This window comes from Meleagris gallopavo, chromosome 2, assembly GCF_905368555.1.
Source record: "Meleagris gallopavo chromosome 2, MGAL_WU_HG_1.1, whole genome shotgun sequence".
In the NCBI taxonomy this organism is placed as follows: domain Eukaryota; kingdom Metazoa; phylum Chordata; class Aves; order Galliformes; family Phasianidae; genus Meleagris; species Meleagris gallopavo.
The window spans coordinates 3066532-3083644 of record NC_139405.1 but is presented as its reverse complement, the minus strand read 5'-3'; the positions used below and the strand labels follow the sequence as shown (position 1 = coordinate 3083644).

Sequence of the window (17113 nt, the reverse complement as noted above, 5' to 3'; positions counted from 1 at the left end):
AAGGGGAGTTTAGTAAAAAAAAAGTCTGTCTGGGATCATACACAACACAAAGTAAAAGTCATTCCTTGGATTGGATCAAACCAGCTTCAAAGTAGAGTTAGGTGGCTGATACTTCAGGGCTTTGGTAGTGGTTGTGTATGAGCTGTGAATTAGAATCAGATTAGCTGTTGAATGGCAGGAACACAAATAGCCACTTGTTTTGTCATAGAGTGACACAGTAGAGATGTTGGCAACCATGGGAGCTGTTCCTGCAGGATTCCGTCTATCCACGCTTTCCCAGCTCTTAGAACAAGGTAAGGTCTTCTCACAGCAACTGCACTGCAGTTGTCTCTAGTGAGTTTTTTAGTCCAACAGGATAGTAACTGGGATAAAATCTTCATTGCTTTATAGTCATTGGTAATCTGTTCAGGCTATATTTGGCCAGTTAAATAATGTATTAAAAGTGTTGGTTTTTTTTTTTTCAAATTTAATCTATCTGAGTGAAATCCTGAGCACATGAAGGCAATGACAAGTTTCCTGATGATCTCAAACATTTTCCACTTTTGAAGACTCTTGACATTGACATTGCAGAAAATTATGAATTTTAATAGCCTTCCTCCCTTTTTCTCATAGATATTCTCTGAAGAGACTTCAAAAGATACTACACATCTCATTTTTTAAATCTTTTCATTTAAAACTGTTTCTAGTCAGTAGCTTAATCGACAAAAAAAAAAATTACAATGATTCTAAAATGAAATACTGCAGAACACTTTTCCAAATAGCTCTTCCCATTTTAGAGGGTACTTGTAGTAGATCTACTCTTTAGTATTGTCAAATATTTAAATGGACCTTAGCCACATCTGAATTTTGGGCATTATTGATTTTGTGGCAATAAAGATCATAAAAGACTTTTAAGATATCTGTCTATCTATCTTAATGGCATTTGTTTTAGGTAATCAGTTCAGAGCAAGTTACTTCTTGCAGCCTAAACTTACTCCATCCCAGCTGGCTTTTAAAGATTTGGTGTGGGATTCTGAAAAAAATACTGTGAGTATTACTGATAAGAAAGCTGTGATGCTTTTGGTTCAAGAGAAATGATGACATCTGTAGATGTGAGTTGCTAGCAACTTAAAAAAAAATGTTTCATATTAGTAGATCAATTTTGCTGTAAAATAGTTATAGAGTTCTTCATTGTCAACCTAGATTCTTTAGGCAATAGTTGTTATTACACTCTGATAAAAAAAAATCAGTACAGGTTGCCATGTTGGGTATTTCTTAAGAATTATGCTTTGTCTTAAGCTTGTGGTTCCTTATTTGGGTTGCACAGGTGGTTAGTTGAATTCTTATACCATGAATGTCTTGAATGTCTACTGGTTGCTGTGAAACCACCAGTTTGTCTTTGTCATGGTTCTTTGTCATTCTGACTAATGATTATCTCTTGATTCACACCATTTTTAGAATAACTATTTATAAAACACCACTGGAAAAACAATAGCCCAAAAATATAATTGTCACCTGAAATACTTGGTGAAGAGCCCCGTGACAGCATTCCTTTCTGACAGGACCTTGTACCTGTCACACTAAATTATTTGTAGCAATCTTAGGAGAGGTGTAAAGGTGTATGAAGAAATGCTGCTGCTGCCACCAATACTATGCTAGTTTTGTGGGTCAGTCCAGTGGTCACTACTGTCAGTCAATTCAGTAAATAAGCACATAATGATAACCACGTGCAGAAAGAACCTCTAGATTTACTCCTTCTGTTGCCTGTATTTCAGATCTATCCTATACCAACTCGAGTATCCCTGATTGTAACTTTATGTAGCTGTAAAACGATTCCTCTCCCAGCAGCCAGCATTCAGGTTCTCAGTAGACACATTCGACTCTGTCTGTTCGATGGCAATCGGGTGAGTTTGATTATCAACAAAGGTCTTGGTGAGGTGTACACCATGCTCTGGTCCCTCTGGTAGCCATCTCCTCCAGTTGTCTCAGAGACATACATTCAGACCTGGCTCCCAGGCTGTTTGACCTGCTTGCCAATTAGTCTGGCTTGAAACAGCACACTGACATCATACCCTCATTCTCTCCAGGTGCAGAAAATGTAGTTTTCCTGCAATTTGTGGGCTGCCTGTTTGCTGAAACCTGGGCCTCCGTGCATATGCACACAAAACAGAGAGCCTATTCATGCAGAAACAAAAAGAGTGAGAAATGGAATTGAGTGAGAAGACAGGACAAACTGCACTGATCATGGGCAGGGCATGGCCAGGCATGCATACCAGCCTGCTCACAAGCACACTGCTTTATCCCCTTACCCCTCTAACGTCCCACTCTTCGTATTCCACAAACCACCTCAGTCTTCTTTCTGCCGTGGTTCCTCCTCTGAACATCACATAAGTCACCTGCAGTCCCAACATGTTCTCCCTTGCATGCTGTAGGGCTTCCCAGCCCTAAGCAGCACCCCTTTTTGGCTATGATACTGAGAGTCCCTCTTGTTGACTCATCTTGTCACACCCAGCTCCTGGACAGCCCTGGGTGGGGCTGGGGTGGGGGCTTCGTTTCTGTGCATCCACAGTTTTAGTTCTTCCACCTGCTGTTGTGCTTCTTTGTACCTTTGTGTTTGTGGAGGTGAGCCCTGTTTGGGCTGCTCTGTCCTCTCTGATGGGCCCGGGAATAGTTGGGGCAGGGTCATGCTCAGACTTTTAACTCAGAGGGCAGTGAGGCCCTGGCAGTGCTGCCCAGAGCTGTGGGTGCCCCATCCCTGGAGGTGCCCAAGGCCAGGTTGGATGGGACCTGGGCAGCCTGAGCTGGTGGGGGGCAGCCAGCCCATGGCAGGGGTTGGGGCTGGGGGGCTTTGAGGCCCATTCCAACCTAAGCCATTCTGTGATTCTATTTCCACACCTGCCACCGTTCCTCCACATGCCTTTGTGCTTTTCGTAAGATAAACTACCAGATTGTCAGCATTGGATTTCCTTCTGCTGCATTGAGTGTTAATGGGTCAAAGGAACTATTCCTGGTGCACTGGAAGCAGGAATGGTTGGATGATTCTGCCTTCCTCTGACGTTGTAGAGACTATATGATGAAGTTGAAGAGCAAGTGTGATTTTCTTTGTGGCATGCAGAACCTTGGATCAACTTTGGATAATACTGCATTTTCAAAAAGTTGAATAGCTTTCCAGAAAAACTTGTTTTAGCATTTTTCCCCACTGTCATGTTTTAGGTGCTGAGTAACATTCATACAGTGAGAGCTACGTGGCAACCTAAAAACCCTCAAATGTGGACCTTTTCTCCACGGGTAGGTATCTTGCTCAGGGCGTGAGACAACCAATAACTATTTACTGTGTCTGTTTGCAGCTTCTTATTTGGCCATGTCTATTACTTCTGATATTCTTGTTGAAAGAACATCTATTGTGACCAAAATAAACATGCAGAAAGGACTTGCTGAAGTGCAGCAATTCAACCTAAGCCTTTAAGTCAAAAATACTTTGGAGAAAAGAGTTGAGTGGAAGGAGAAGTAGGGGGAGGAACTGGTGATCCAGTCAGTGGCACTGGTTAACTTTGAGTTGTTGCCAGGTGCACACTATGTGGTGTTCATTTGTTGCCTATGAGCTTTTGCTTTTCCTTTGAAAAGAGCACATGCCCTGTCCCATATTTTGGGTGTTGTGCAAAGCTGCATTCACAGCCAAACTGTTCATGTGTTTTACCTCAGTTGTTACTGTGTTCTCAGAGAGAATTCACTGCTTTTTGACTTTGGAAATTCTTTGATATCTTGTCAGCACAAAAAATGTAGCATAGCTGTGGTAAATGGCAACGTAAAGAATAAATAGAGCAATGGTTTAAACTGAAATTGGTTCTCTACTTCTTGTTTTCCTTTATATGTAATGGGGTTGGGTCTGAGATCTTATGTAAATGAGTGATGTGTTTAATTGCCTTTAGAAATCAGAGGTGACTTTGGCTTTCTTTTTTTTTAATATGTACGTTATTATTTCTTCCCCCTCTGTAAAGGTAACAGGCATTTTACCCAGCTTACTGGATGGTGACTGTTTTGTCAGGTCCAATTCCTTATCTTCGGACATTGGTTTACTATTTGAACTTGGCATCACTTACATTCGCAACGTAAGTGTATAAAGTTGCAGAACAAATCATTCCAAGCACGTTTATAAAGCAAATCAGCTGTCCTGTTTTCCATGGTAAGCTGCAGTATCTCAACAGAAGACTGTGGTATCCAAATGGAAGTTCTTCTTTTCTTTGGTTTTTCTTTTCTTGCTATTGCAGAATTGTCTATATTTTGGCATCTGGAGTGAGGAGAGAGAGTTGGTTTGGAGAAAATTTAGTTCTAGTCAATAAGAGAATAAAAGGCTTTCTGACTACAGAACATAAGTGTGGTTTTTCTTATGCTGAAATAGTTTCTGCTGAAGACTTTTGTGTAATGTGATCACAAAGAACCAGTTCTCTTTTCACTCCTGTGTTATTGGTTTTGTTGTTGGCTTTTTTTTGTGTGTGTGTGTGTGTGTGTAATTTGGAAACTAAAATGTTAACTGTTTAAATAGAACACTGGTTTCTGTAAGTGATACAGATATATCCTTCTATCCTTCTAAGAGATGCTTCTGAAATTACAATGGTTGGCTACACCATATTTTCCATAAGAATGAATAGAAAGGGGGATAGGGAACATTACTGTTTGAAGGAAACAGTGCCTTTGTGGAGGAGGTCCTCTTCTGAAAGATCTCACCTGCTTTGTCTACAAGATTGAGTCAAATTTTGCTGCCTCTTTTGAAACATTTGCGTTTTCATGGTTGCCACCATCTTCCTCAGATGAACTGTGGCAGTCAAGCAATTGTTGAGTGAAAGGGAAAATCATTGCAGTGATTTGGGTATCACATGATGAGCAGAGTTCTGAATAATTTTGAAAAAGAGAATTCTGAAAAGACTGAATTTACAGAAGAGGTACTGCTGTATTTTCTCTTTCATTAACACTTGTATGAACCTAGGATGCAGATATCCCTGTGGCAACACGGAGGAAAGGGGCTGATAGCAAGCATGGTAGGAATGCAGAACTGTTCCATTGGAAGATAAGTAGAGTGTAAATGTGTAGGGAGCTGGATGCTGTGAGTGCTGGTGATGAACAACACGTTCAGTGGTGGTTCATGGAGTCCTACCAGAGATAATAGCCCCTCTTATGCAAATTTGAATAATCAAGGTTATATACAGTTACCAGCTTCTGTTTGCAAAATGAAGTTAAGCAAAGGACTATGTGCAGGTTCCTACCTGTTAGGAGTGCTCTGGTGCTTTTTCTCTGTTTCATCTTATCAGACCACCTTAAAAAGAAGGAAACTGTCTTTGCCTTCACTTGGTATTTATTCAAGTTGAGATCCTGAAAGGTAAAATGGTACTCTCAGGGTCATGCAGCTGATCTGGGATAGAGCTGGAAATGGGTGGCTTGGCACACAGGATCTGCTCCATTTCCCAGTGCTTGGTAGTAAAGCTTTCTAGTATTTGATGCGTGTAGATTTTCCTTCAGTGTGTTTTTCTTGGCTTTATGTGAGTGATCAGCTTCACCATAGCTTTTCTGCTGACTGGTAGAACGTCTCGTTCAGCTGCTCAGGTTGACATTCCTCTTTTGTTTTGTAGTCAACAGGTGAACGACAAGAGCTAAGCTGTGGCTGGGCATTTCAGAAGCTTTTTACTTCTGATGGAATGCCTGTTCCTTCCAAGTAAGTTTATGATGTTTTCCATCTCTCTGTATGTATGCATATACATATATTTTAGGTTAGGAGTGAAGTTCATATCTAATATGGGCAGGTATTGATATGGGCAGGTGTAGTCCAATCTAATATGTGAGTATTAGCCTCTATAACTCTTCTAAATCTGATGTCTAGTGTTTTCTGTTCCATTGAATCAAACAGTCTCTGCAGAGTGAAATCACATGGTTACTTCAACACTGACTTATTCTTGACAAAACTGTGATTACATTATTATTAAACATTTAAAATCTTCTGCATCTAAAATTTGATGCTTCAGTAGTGATTCCTCAGAAACACTTGAATGAACCAGCTGATAGTTTGCATACAAGGAAAATATTGGTATCATTGCTCCTAATTTCTTTTCAAATAATCAGCTAGTTTCTCAATATGGTACAAGTTTTAAATTTATCATCTGAGGTTTGGCTGCTTAGTAATGAGGTGTAGTCATTTCACATCAAATACCAGTCATAACCTCAAACACCGTCAGGTTTTTATTTGAGATAGCAGGTTTCTTTCTTTCTCAGAGAGCAGTTGTGCTGTGTTCACATATCCATACATTGTTTTACTGTGCTGCTCTTCCTTCACAGAATGTATGAGCTGCTATTAAATGGTGGTACTCCCTATGAGAGAGGTGTTGAGGTTGACCCATCACTATCAAGAAGAGGTACGGTTTCCCACAAACATTTCATAAGTAAAATGATATGTGCCATACCTTTTTTATAACATGCAGAGCTCAGCTGGGGCTGTTATTAGCATGCAGTCAGTCACCACAGCCTGGTATTGTTTTGTGTGCTCACGTTTTGCATGAGGGAGAATTGGTTGTTAGTGCTAGCTGGATTCACAACCATCTGTCAGTGCTAACACCTCTGTAACTTCTGTTATTTGTAGGTTGAGGATTCTTTTTTGATGCAGGTTTTCAGTTACTTCTGTAATTGCACTGAACATGTGTTGGTTGTGGGGTCCTGCTACAAGGTTCAGCAGAAACACTGATCTAAAGAGTTTCCAAGGCTTCCTGTTTTTTCCCTGTCTCGCAGCACCTGGTGTGATAAGCAACAGGCAGTACAGGTGATGCTGTGAACTGCAGCAGGGAACTGAGCCAGATGGAAAGAACTCACCAAAACAAGCCAGTGGCAGAAGGGACTTTGAGCAAGCAAATGGAGGGGGACTCCTTTGCCCTGTGTGGCTTGAGTTAGGCTAAATACTGATACAACTGAAAATACAAAAAAAAAATAAAAAGCTTTCAATTCCTCCTGATTTTTAGACCATCTGTAAACTATTACAATTCCAGAAAAAAAAAAAAACATCTCTTAAAAAATGTCAGTATTCATTCTTGTAATATAATTCTTTGTGTCATTTCAAAATAGATAATTAACTGTGTATCTATTTCTCAAGCAGGCAGTGGTGTTCTTCATCAGCTTATTTCGCTCAAGAAGCAGCCTGTGCTTGTAGTGAAACTGAGGTCATTAAGCACACAGTCAAAAGACATCATGAAGTAAGTATCTGTGTGTGCTGCTGTAAAATGAGAACATAATTGAGCCTAGAATGGTCCCAGAGATCTATCTGAAGTGTTCTCCTTCCCTGCAACATAGGCTATGGAAAAATCTGAGCGCTGTCTCACCTGCATGTTACATTCATTCTCTGAGGCTTAAAACTGTGCTGTTGAAAACAAGCAAAAAGCTTTAAATTAGAGGAGGCTGAAAGTGGCAACAGCAGAAGTCTGGCTGTTAGAGCTGTATCAGTGTGTGCCCTTCCAAGCTGTGTGCTTCGTGGAGTCGCCCATCTGAGCTGATGGCATCTCTCTGAACCTGTTGTTATTCTTATGTTTTGGAGAGCAGTGCTTTGCAGGAACATTTTGAATAAAAGTGTTCTTTATTTTCCCAATAGTTTGTTACCAGAAACGTTAATTGGCAGTATGTGCTACATCCATCTCTTGATATTTTATCGACAAATACTTGGTGATGCACTCCTGAGAGAGAGAATAAACATGCAAAGTGCAGGTAAGGATTGCACTGCTGTACAGAAGAACTCAGTAGTGGAGAGTGTTTAAAAAAGGATCAGATTGCCAAAGAGAAGTAGTCACTGCAGTCTTTCTTTTGTAAAATTAAATGGGTCTGCAAGAGCAACTCTCACTGACGCAGACTGCTTTTACTGCTTTGTTTCCTGGTAGGGAAGAAGCCAACTGTCTTGCACTGTTAGGAAGCCATGCTCCCTCTGTCAAGGATTTCAGTGTTTAAACTTTCTGTCTGCAGGTGCAGTGGGAACAAATTGAAAATTATTGTCCCTGCTAACAAAAGGAAACAGCCTCTTGGTGTGTTTGCATTTCGAACTAGAAATATTTCAACTTGCATCTAACTTGTTGCCTTGTTTGGCACCAGTTCACACAGCAAGATGCAGAAACCACGAGAATAGGTTTGTTTTCTGCGAAGTATGAGAAGTGTCTTCAGTGAAACTTAGCCCCAAAAAAGCCCACAAGCAGCTGTTTCTGTCACTGGGAGGAAGTCATCCTCTTTTAATTCCTTTCATTGATTCAAGTATTTACTTTCTGGTCAATGCAGTGGGGAGAGATGGAAGTGGAAAAGCTCTGCTTTTATAACTCTATCATGTGCTGATTTTGAAAGTCTGTATCTTATTCCTTCCACGCCTTTCCTTCAGCAGAATTGTGATAGTTTACAGTCTTCTCTGTTACACACTCACACTTGAAATACAGAAAACATTACTTTTCTTAACTCTACTGCACATGACTTGGCAGTGGTACTGCAAAGTAATTTTCTTGTGCTTTCTCTTCTGTCTTTCCCAGATTGAATGATGTGACCTCTGTTCCTATGGCAAATAAATTTGCTTCTACATTTTAGCTTACAATCCACGTGATGCCATACTGAGGCACCTGAATTACAGGTTCACCTTTCAAAGATGCTCAGAACTAAACTGCCTTCCTGGTTTTCATGAACTTTCAGACAGCAAGTAGTCAAAGTGTATACGCAAGTCAGACCCCTGAATGAATGAATGCTTTATTTATTAAACTCATCAGTGAGAAACAGAAGATGCTCAGTGTTTCAAGGCCAGCTAAGATCCATCCACCACAATTGCCTGATTTGAACTTTGTAACATAAGACAATACATCAGGCTGATGATCTCTGTTGGAGTTAAATTGCTGCCATTTGGATTCAGTCTTGATGTTTTAAAGGCTTTACCCCCACAGTTCAGAAGTTCAGAAGTTGTTCAGGTTGCAGTTTTCTATTTTTTTTTTTCTGGTGTTACGAAGGCAAATTGATGCTCTTACTTCAAACTCAATAATACTTCTAAAATGGGTGGCTGTATTCTGCTGTGTTCTGAAAAAGCAGTTGTCCAGCTATCCCCAAACCACATGCAACACAAGCCAGATCAAGGCAGAATAAAAGCATGTTTATTCATAACATCCAAACCAGGTGTCACAATTTCAGATGTTTATAAAAAAGACAGGTGCAGTGAGGAAAACACCCTACTCTACCCTTGGGTTAAATTAGTAAGGTCTCTTACTTGCTGGCTTCTCCTAATAAACTGGCACTTGGTTTGGTTTCTTTGTTGTTTTTCTTTTTTTCACGCACATCTGTTCTCTCCCTTGCTAACTGCTTCTCAGCAATTAGAGAGTTTGCTGTAGAAAGCTCTTGTCAGAGAACTCTTCAATTTTTGCAGCTCTGGAGTACTATTACAGCTAATTTTCCCTCTGAAGACTTTGGGGAGGGGGCTGTTTCTAGGCATAGCAGGTCTTCTGCCTTGAAAACCATCCGATTTCTTCTTTGCCTCCAATGTGTTTGTTTTTTTGTTTCAGAATTAATCTGTAATCCTATTTTAGCAACTTTTCCTCAACTCGTGGATCAGCCAGACCTGATGGATGCACTGCGGGTATGTTTTCTGTATAGTGTTCAATTACATCCGATGTGTCAGAATTCCCAGCTAGTTTACATAATTTGAGCTTTTTAATTTATACTGTAAAAAGATAAACGGAAAAGCCAAGCAGCAGAGAAGTTATAATTACTTCAAGTACAGGCAGATCTCTTGTGCCTTAGCCTCTTCAAAAGCAAGAGAACATCTGAGCACATCTGAAAAGGATGTAAGGACTCAAAGTGATTAACGATTAGAAATGAGGAAAGAAGGACTGCAACAAAGGCTTAAGCCACCCTGGGGCTGCAGTAAAAGAGGGATTTCTGCAGGTAGAAGTGGAACTTTGCCAGATTTCCACAATCTCAATCTGATTTCCCATTGTATATTTTACATTTCATTTCAGAGTGCTTGGGCGGACAGAGAAAGAACTTTGAAGAGATCAGAAAAGGTAGTACATTACCAAGTGCTAGTTTTTTCTCTGACATACACTAAATCTAATACAAACTAGAAGCTTTCTTTCAGCATTGCTGCTAGAGTTAATTGTTCCTCTCACCATAAATTTACTTAGAAGATGCAGATATGCTAAATATAGTTCTTAACATTTATTACTATATTTACAACAGAAAAGTAGGAGGACTATGAAACTAATTTGTAACTTTTTGTCTCAGTGTTTGTAAATATAATTGTTAATGTGGAAGATGTCATAGGTTTGTGCCCAAAATGTGCCTTTCTTTCACGATGTGCTTGCAGTGTTTGCCCAGTAAAAACTTTCCACTGGTATAAAAGGGCTGTGTACGTCCTCAGAACAATCTCTCCTCCTCCAGCCTCCCAGCTCTAGTCCTGTTCCAGTCTACCTGGAGGAAGGCCCCAAGTTCTGCAATCTCCCTATGTTAAACACTTGTGGTCTCCCATTTTGGCATGCAGACAGCTGCAGACAAACTGAATTGGCCACATCAGCAGGCTTACCTGTGTCTAGTCCTGTCTCCTATCCTCTGAACAGAGAGCAGCTGTAGATAACTGAATGGGAAAGACTGAGTGTTGATGTAAGGCTCTTCACATCTTGGAAGCAACACTCATTGCGTACGCTACCAAATAGGTGTGCAGAGAGAGCTCCCCATTTATGCAAACAAAACAAAGTGCCATTGAAGCAGAACAGCTTTTTCAAGGCCATTCATCCAAAACGTAGGCTGATCTGCTCAGAGAATTAGTAACTCCTCAGAATCCCAGAACCATCCAGTTTTACCTGATTTGTCATGTGCCACTCCTATGGCAGGATTGCTGCCTGGCACGACAGCTAGGTCTTGCTCCTTCTTACGTGCTTTTATGACATTCAACTGCTAATCTGCTGAGACATGAACTGTTCAGCTTCCCAGGAGTAGCAAAGAGGTTCCAATGCAAGTCATATTGTTCATGTTCCTAGCAGAGGTTGAGTGGCAGGTGAGTTTTCAAGGGGGCAGTGCTCTGTATTTCTTGCATAGAAGACTATGTACTAGTGTGTTTGGAAAAGGAGGCATCCAAATTTTTCTGAAGCAGTGCTTGATGAATTGACCAGGCTGATTCTTAGTTTCTAGGTTTTGCAAACACGGGAGGGTATAATTGTCTCTATACATAGAGTGCCCTGTCAGAATGTGAAATAAGTACACAGAGAATGGCCCTACCTCCTGCTCAGAGTCTTGTGGTGTGAGGAACAAGGGATTGTTGCATCTCTCTGCCAAGAGCACTGGAGGGACAGGTGGGATTTGGGCCTGCAGGGCAGAGAGGATGTGTGTCTCCCCCATGGACAAGAGCAGACACACTCAGTTTCTGCATGCAGGGCTCTGGAGAAGAGTCTTCTCTTCATACACTGGTGTTTTTAGGAAGAAATATGAATACCCCACGAGATAACTTTCTGTGGTAAATGTTGGCAGTACAAGACTTCATGCAAAGCAATGAAAAAGTGCAAAGATCTCTTCTAGTTTTGCAAGAGCTTGAACCAAAATAATTCTGAAATCAGGAAGGTTTTGAGATGTTTATCAGAGGTCTCAGGGTTTCCACTGCCCCCAGCAAACTGACTTTCATTTCTAATGTATGTGACTACAAACATAAGTAGGGAGATATGAAGGAGCTGCCATTAAGACTAGATGAGTTAATACTAAGATATTAATTATTAAAAAGGAAGAAAATGATGTTCACTTTTTACTTTTTATTTAGACTTTCCAGTGTGTTGTCTCCTCTGTTTGTCCAACCTAAATTAAACATGTTTTACAACTATAAAACATCCAAAGTTGAAGGTAGGACCAAAAGAAAGCCTGACAATTCAGGCTGCTTCAACATAGGCAGCTTCACCAGATGGAGAAAAGGGTTGCAGAAGGTTGAAACTTCTCTTTAAGTGATGAATTTTAGTATCAAACTATGCAGTAATGCTTCCTCAGGCAGAGTGCAGTAAGATTTGATCTGAAAATCAGGTGTGGGGATGTGGGCAGGGATTTTGGTGCACTGTGAAGCTTATGATGCCTTTGAATGGCTCGTTGGGAAGCATAGTCTGTTTCTCCAGAGAATCCCCTGCCTGTGAAAACTACGGGGACTGGCCAGATAAGCATCACAAGGTTCCTCCTCAGCAGAGGTGGCAGCATCTGTGGGTTTGGCTGTGTACCACTGCAGTGTGTTGGCTCCAGCAGTTGGAGCGCTGATGTGTTGATCTGTAGCTTACACAGCATAATTCTGTGCTGAGTTTGAGGCTCATCCAGCCTGACTGATGTTTAAAAAGGTCTGGTCTCCCAGGAACTGGAGACTGATTGGATGTTTTTGTTTTGTTTTTCTTATGTAGAATTGCTTGACAGTACTGCATATTTTTGCATAGAAGTGATTTCAAATGCTTTTCTTCTTTGCAGAGAGATCGAGAATTCCTGAAGTCTGTGTTCATCCTGGTGTACCACAACTCAGCCTTCCCTCTCCTCCGGTCCACTTCGCTCCCCAGCTACAAGTGGGCAGAGGAGGAGTCCGAAGCCTCTCGCTGGAAAGTGATTGCTGACTTTCTGAGAAAGAGCCGAGAGAACGATGGTGCCCTTCAGTCTCTGCTATCCTCAGAAAACACTCACACAGCCTTTGACATTTCAGAGCTGGCCTATGATTTTTTAGGAGAAACGAGGAAAAACAATCCCACAGTATGAATGGATTGTAGGGTAACAGCACAGATAAACTTTTACCAAAGAGAAATTATGTGTACTATCTGTATTGCAAGAAATATTTTCACACATTAAAAATAACATTTTGAGGGAGACGGCATTGTTTCATTGGTTTAACTAAAATAAATATATTACCTTTTCCACTCTGCAGTGTCAGCCAAAGCTACGGCTGTCTGTTGCCACATGAACCTCTTGTAGCCACAGTTGTTCCATGCTGAAGCAGAGCAAATGCTGTGGCACCACTTCTCTCACACAGCTTTCAGTTAAATTCCAATTTTGTTTTGACCAGGGTGAACAAAAGACTGTTTCAGCACCCAAGTGGACTGGTAGCAGGCAAGGAAAACAGCCACGATCTTTAAGAATGCTGTGGAACGAGGTCAAGAAAAAAGTAATCTCTTGTCCAATCAGCAGACGGCAGGTTGCTCCTTATTTAGACTGTTTTACTGTTTTCCGTTCTCACTCAGGAAAAGGTTGAGTTATTCACAGGAATGTGTGCCTGACCCCACCCAGTACAAATCAGTGGTGGTGAGAATTCAGGGAACGCTGCGATTCCCCTCTGCATGGCTAGACCATGAGTTAGCTCACTTTGTGCTGGCTTCCGAGTGCAGGCTGATGAGTTGCAGGGTATTTCTCATATGGACCATGATGTTAAGGGCTTCTTTTCCCTGAGCACTGTGTAACCACAGGTCCTATGTGCTACGCAGTCCCGGTAGGAAGTTACTCATCTGTTTGCTCTTTTGTGCTGGAGGATGTCTGCACGCTTTGTCCATGGCGATGGGCACACTGCCACAGTGTTCCATGAGGTGAGCATTTACCAAGTCACACATGAATTTACATCCAAACTAATCTGAAATATTTTAAAATAAGGTCTTTCAATGATCACAGCACTGTAAAGCCCAAGGGCAGTCCTCACTGATAGCACTTGTAAACTGGAGCCTTTGGAAGTCCTACAAAGCACATTCCCCTGGCCTAGGACAGGTTCAGATGATGTTCCTCATCATGGATTTGATTCTATTCTGTATTGCTCAGGAGCCTGGAAGCCAAATTCTGAGGGCTAAATTTGGCCCTTCTAATAGAGATATATGATATCATCCTCCCCTTGCTGCAGAGTATTGCCCAAGTTGGTGGAGTCTTTCTGTCTACTCTGTGACATAGGCCAGAGATACCACCTTCAGGTTTTTATTCCTTTGGTTATTTCCTACACTTCTTGAGTGGCTGAGGCAGAATAAATAGTGCCTTCATTGAATCCAAAGCGCAGCCACAAGGAGCTGGAAATCAAAGCTGTCTCTTAGTGGATGTTCTTCCGAGCAAACAAACTCTTCCATCTTTCACCAGTGCATTGAGCTGCCTGTAGAAAATGTTTGTCAAGGCCGTGGCAGGCTGTAAGTGTTCAAGGGCTGGATATGTCCTTTGGGTGTGGGGGATTCTTCTGAACAACAAGCAGAAACCTGAGCAGAAAGGGGAGGAGGCAAAGAGAGTGGAAACGAAAATACTTCACACTTGAGAGAGTGCCAAGGACAAAATCGGACTGTAGGAAACATTTCTGTGCTGGTATGGCGTGGATTCTTTGTCGTTTCTCGTTCAATTGACCGTGTGCTGCTGCCAGTGGCAGTGCTGGCAGGTCTGGGAGCCCATCCCGTCCCCGTGCTGACATCAGGGTGCATTAGGAGGTAACTGGAGGGTTAGTGAGCACTCCTTTGACTGGAGGAAGCAGCGTGGTGCCAGTCTGGGCTGGTCTCTGCGATTACGTCCCCGCGGGTGTGTCAGCTAAAAGCCCGCAGGGAGTGGTGCAGCACTGACACATGCGAGCCTAGCAGAGCCCGAGCGGCCACGGCGTCAGCTGAGGAGCGATGGCATCAGCATCTCCCACTGCAGCCGCCTCGCAGTCCACCCTGCCCTCCGGACCGGTCGTCTTTAAAACCATTCCCTACGCCTTCATCCTGCCGGAGATAGTGAGTACCCTCAGCTTTGCTGTGCTCTGCCACCTGGGTAGCGACCTTAGGGAACGCTGGGGTTAACACTTTGGGAGTAGTCTTTGAAGGATCCTGCAAAGAGCCTGAATGGAAAGGACCTTCTTTTCTTTTGGCTTATCCTGAACACACGGAGGTACTCTTCTTGGCTACGCGGTTCTCGGCGCACCCTGAGGACCAGCTGAGCTACAGCACCAGCACAGAGCCTGCACAGGGGGCTGCCAGCTAGCTAAGAAAGGCTGAAGAATGCTGTGTGCTTATAATTAAAGGCATGTTGTTCTTTGTATTAAGTCTTTCAGAGGTCTCGAGGGGCTATAGGCAAGTGGGCTTCTTGTACTGTATAAAATTCCATACATCTTCACGTTGTGACTGAGTCCAGAGGGCATCCAGCCTGACTGGCTGCAGTAGCTGCAGCTGTACTTTGACACAGGGCCCAGCAGCTCATTGCCACGATGTGGTACCAGCAGCACACAAAATCACACCTCGTGGGTGCAGTCAGTGTGAACCAGGGAGGCTGACCAGCACGGCTGGCGAGAGCTCATCGAAGCGGCCCTACATGCTATATTCTGCTCACTAATTATCTGAGGTGGAAATGGAGCAAGCGACTCATTCTGGGCTGCTATGTGAAGTCAGGAGACAACTTCCTTGTGCTGTGATTTCAGGCCCAGGAGATTAATGGGCAGGCAGGGCTGGGCTGACATCAGTGGTTCACATTTCCGAGATAAAAGTGTGCTTCTGGCTTCTTGCCGAAGCCCTCAGGGTGAGGCTTTTCCTTCTGTCAAACAAAGCAGCCATGACTTCCTTTTTGTAAGAAACACTGGGAGGTATTTCCCAAGAGCATTCAGAGCAACTTGTGCCAGCTTGTGATGCTGCTGCTGGTCCAGGGATGCCCTGCACGGAGGCCGTGTTGCACTGCCCGAAGGTGAAGGCTGATCTGAGGATGTATGCAAGGATGCAGGGAGAAGAAAGGGATTTCCCCATCCTGTGCTCACTAGAAGTGCCTGTGTTTGTCTCCCAGATCTGCGGGGCCTGGGTTTGGATCCTTGTTGCTGCTACCTCAGTCTCCTTCCCACTGCTGCAGGGATGGGTTATGTACGTGTCCCTCACCTCCTGCCTCATCTCCCTGTTGCTCCTCGTAAGTTACCTCTTCGGCCTTCACAAAAACAGCAACAACTGGAAAGTGCTGGTAAGGATGGGCTCAGAAATGGGCAGAGGTGGGTGGTAGCAGCAGCTGGAGATGGGTTGGCCAGTCTGCAAATAAGAGTCCCTTTCCTCACTGGGGACAAAGTGAAGCATTTCCTGGAAATGCCTGGGGGAGGCTTTGCTATTCCATTGCGTGGCATTTCATCGCCTTCGGCCCCATTTGGAGTACAGAACAAAGGAGAAGAGCTCAGGGTGCGACAGAAGCTGTTCCCACCTCCCTCCCCATCAACCCGTGAGCTTGTGGCAGGGCTCTGTGCTTTTCCAGCTGGAGATGGGTTCCCTTGGGTGGATGCAGGAGGGTTGAGCACGCTGTGAAGCAGCCAGGCAGTGCTTGGTTCCAGCCCCCATCTAGGTGCGCGTCCTATCTGTACACTCATGCATGCAGAGGCTGGACAGTAGCACCTTGTCCCCAGGGTGAATGGTAGAAAGGAAGGCAGAGTGATTTTTGATCCATGCCACTCCGTTGTTTTGCAGGATAGTTTGTACCACGGTGCCACAGCCATTCTGTACATGAGTGCTGCTGTCTTGCAAGCCAACGCAACAATCAACTCCGAGTTTGGATTCAGATCACCAGTCTACCAGCTCAACTGTGCGGCATCGGTGAGTCAGTCCAGAAGCACACCAGCAGCTTCTCCTGGGGAGATGCAGAAGCAAATATGACTGCCAAGGCAGGGACACTCCAACCCAAGCCTGTATCACCCAGCAGCCTCAGCTTCTTTTGTCCACTGCACTCTGCAGCCAGCATAAGGGGGTTCTTGGGGCTCAGCAGCTCAGGGACATCCTGAGCAATGTGGGGGCTTTGCTTCTTCTATGAGGCTGGAGGGAGCTCTTGGCTGAGTGGTTTCTCCAGATAGAGAACACAGTGAGACAATGGAGTTGTACCCTGTGGGGACTCTGCTGACTCCAGCTTTTGCTCCTCCTCTCCTGCAGTTCTTCGCCTTCATCACGACCTTCCTGTATATCCTTCATGCCTTCAGCAACTACTACCAGTGAGCCTGGAGGAGATGGCACCAGCTTCACATCTTCAGGATGAGGGCGTTCCTAGAGCAAAGGCAGCAGTGGGCTTCCAGAGGTGTCCTGGCACCTCCACCGATTCCGGCGAGACGCGATTGTTCTTTCAGTTCATTGAAAGAGGGATTTTTGTACAGCGGTGTCGTGTCCTTGTGGTTGTGGGGATGTTTGATGCCGGGACCTGTGGG

At 43.5% G+C, this 17113-nt stretch overlaps 3 protein-coding genes across 7 annotated transcripts in view; 2 read left to right on the top strand and 1 right to left on the bottom strand.

Annotated features, from left to right (window-relative positions):
- Positions 1 to 12834, top strand: part of NPHP1 (nephrocystin 1) — an 18421-nt gene extending 5587 nt beyond the window's left edge. For 2 of the 5 annotated variants that reach the window (XM_085218630.1, XM_085218626.1), the window contains 12 exons: positions 209 to 293; positions 932 to 1026; positions 1755 to 1883; positions 3193 to 3267; positions 3978 to 4088; positions 5604 to 5686; positions 6304 to 6380; positions 7109 to 7208; positions 7601 to 7713; positions 9525 to 9598; positions 9981 to 10025; positions 12448 to 12834. In XM_085218630.1, coding sequence (XP_085074756.1) covers positions 209 to 293; positions 932 to 1026; positions 1755 to 1883; positions 3193 to 3267; positions 3978 to 4088; positions 5604 to 5686; positions 6304 to 6380; positions 7109 to 7208; positions 7601 to 7713; positions 9525 to 9598; positions 9981 to 10025; positions 12448 to 12726 — 1266 coding nt within the window. In that variant the 3' untranslated portion in view covers positions 12727 to 12834. Of the gene's footprint in view, positions 1 to 208; positions 294 to 931; positions 1027 to 1754; positions 1884 to 3192; positions 3268 to 3977; positions 4089 to 5603; positions 5687 to 6303; positions 6381 to 7108; positions 7209 to 7600; positions 7714 to 7965; positions 8126 to 9524; positions 9599 to 9980; positions 10026 to 12447 lie in introns of those variants that run through there. The other 3 variants (XR_014881798.1, XM_085218628.1, XM_085218629.1) reach the window with 3 other exon arrangements.
- Positions 11740 to 17113, bottom strand: part of ASB3 (ankyrin repeat and SOCS box containing 3) — a 33492-nt gene continuing 28118 nt past the window's right edge. Inside the window, exon 11 of the transcript XR_014881799.1 lies at positions 11740 to 17113. The gene's annotated coding sequence lies outside the window, so the exon portion shown is untranslated.
- On the top strand, positions 14544 to 17059 carry MALL (mal, T cell differentiation protein like). The gene is made up of 4 exons (XM_003203637.5): positions 14544 to 14693; positions 15730 to 15897; positions 16389 to 16514; positions 16845 to 17059. The coding sequence occupies exons 1-4, from the start codon at positions 14592 to 14594 to the stop codon at positions 16905 to 16907; spliced, it is 459 nt and encodes a 152-aa protein (XP_003203685.1). The 5' UTR covers positions 14544 to 14591; the 3' UTR covers positions 16908 to 17059.

Coding starts and splice junctions, on each gene's coding strand:
- MALL (XM_003203637.5), top strand. CDS start 14,592: ATGGCATCAGCATCTCCCACTGCAGCCGCCTCGCAGTCCACCCTGCCC. Junction 14,694..15,729: donor CCTTCATCCTGCCGGAGATA/GTGAGTACCCTC, acceptor TTTGTCTCCCAG/ATCTGCGGGGCCTGGGTTTG. Junction 15,898..16,388: donor GCAACAACTGGAAAGTGCTG/GTAAGGATGGGC, acceptor GTTGTTTTGCAG/GATAGTTTGTACCACGGTGC.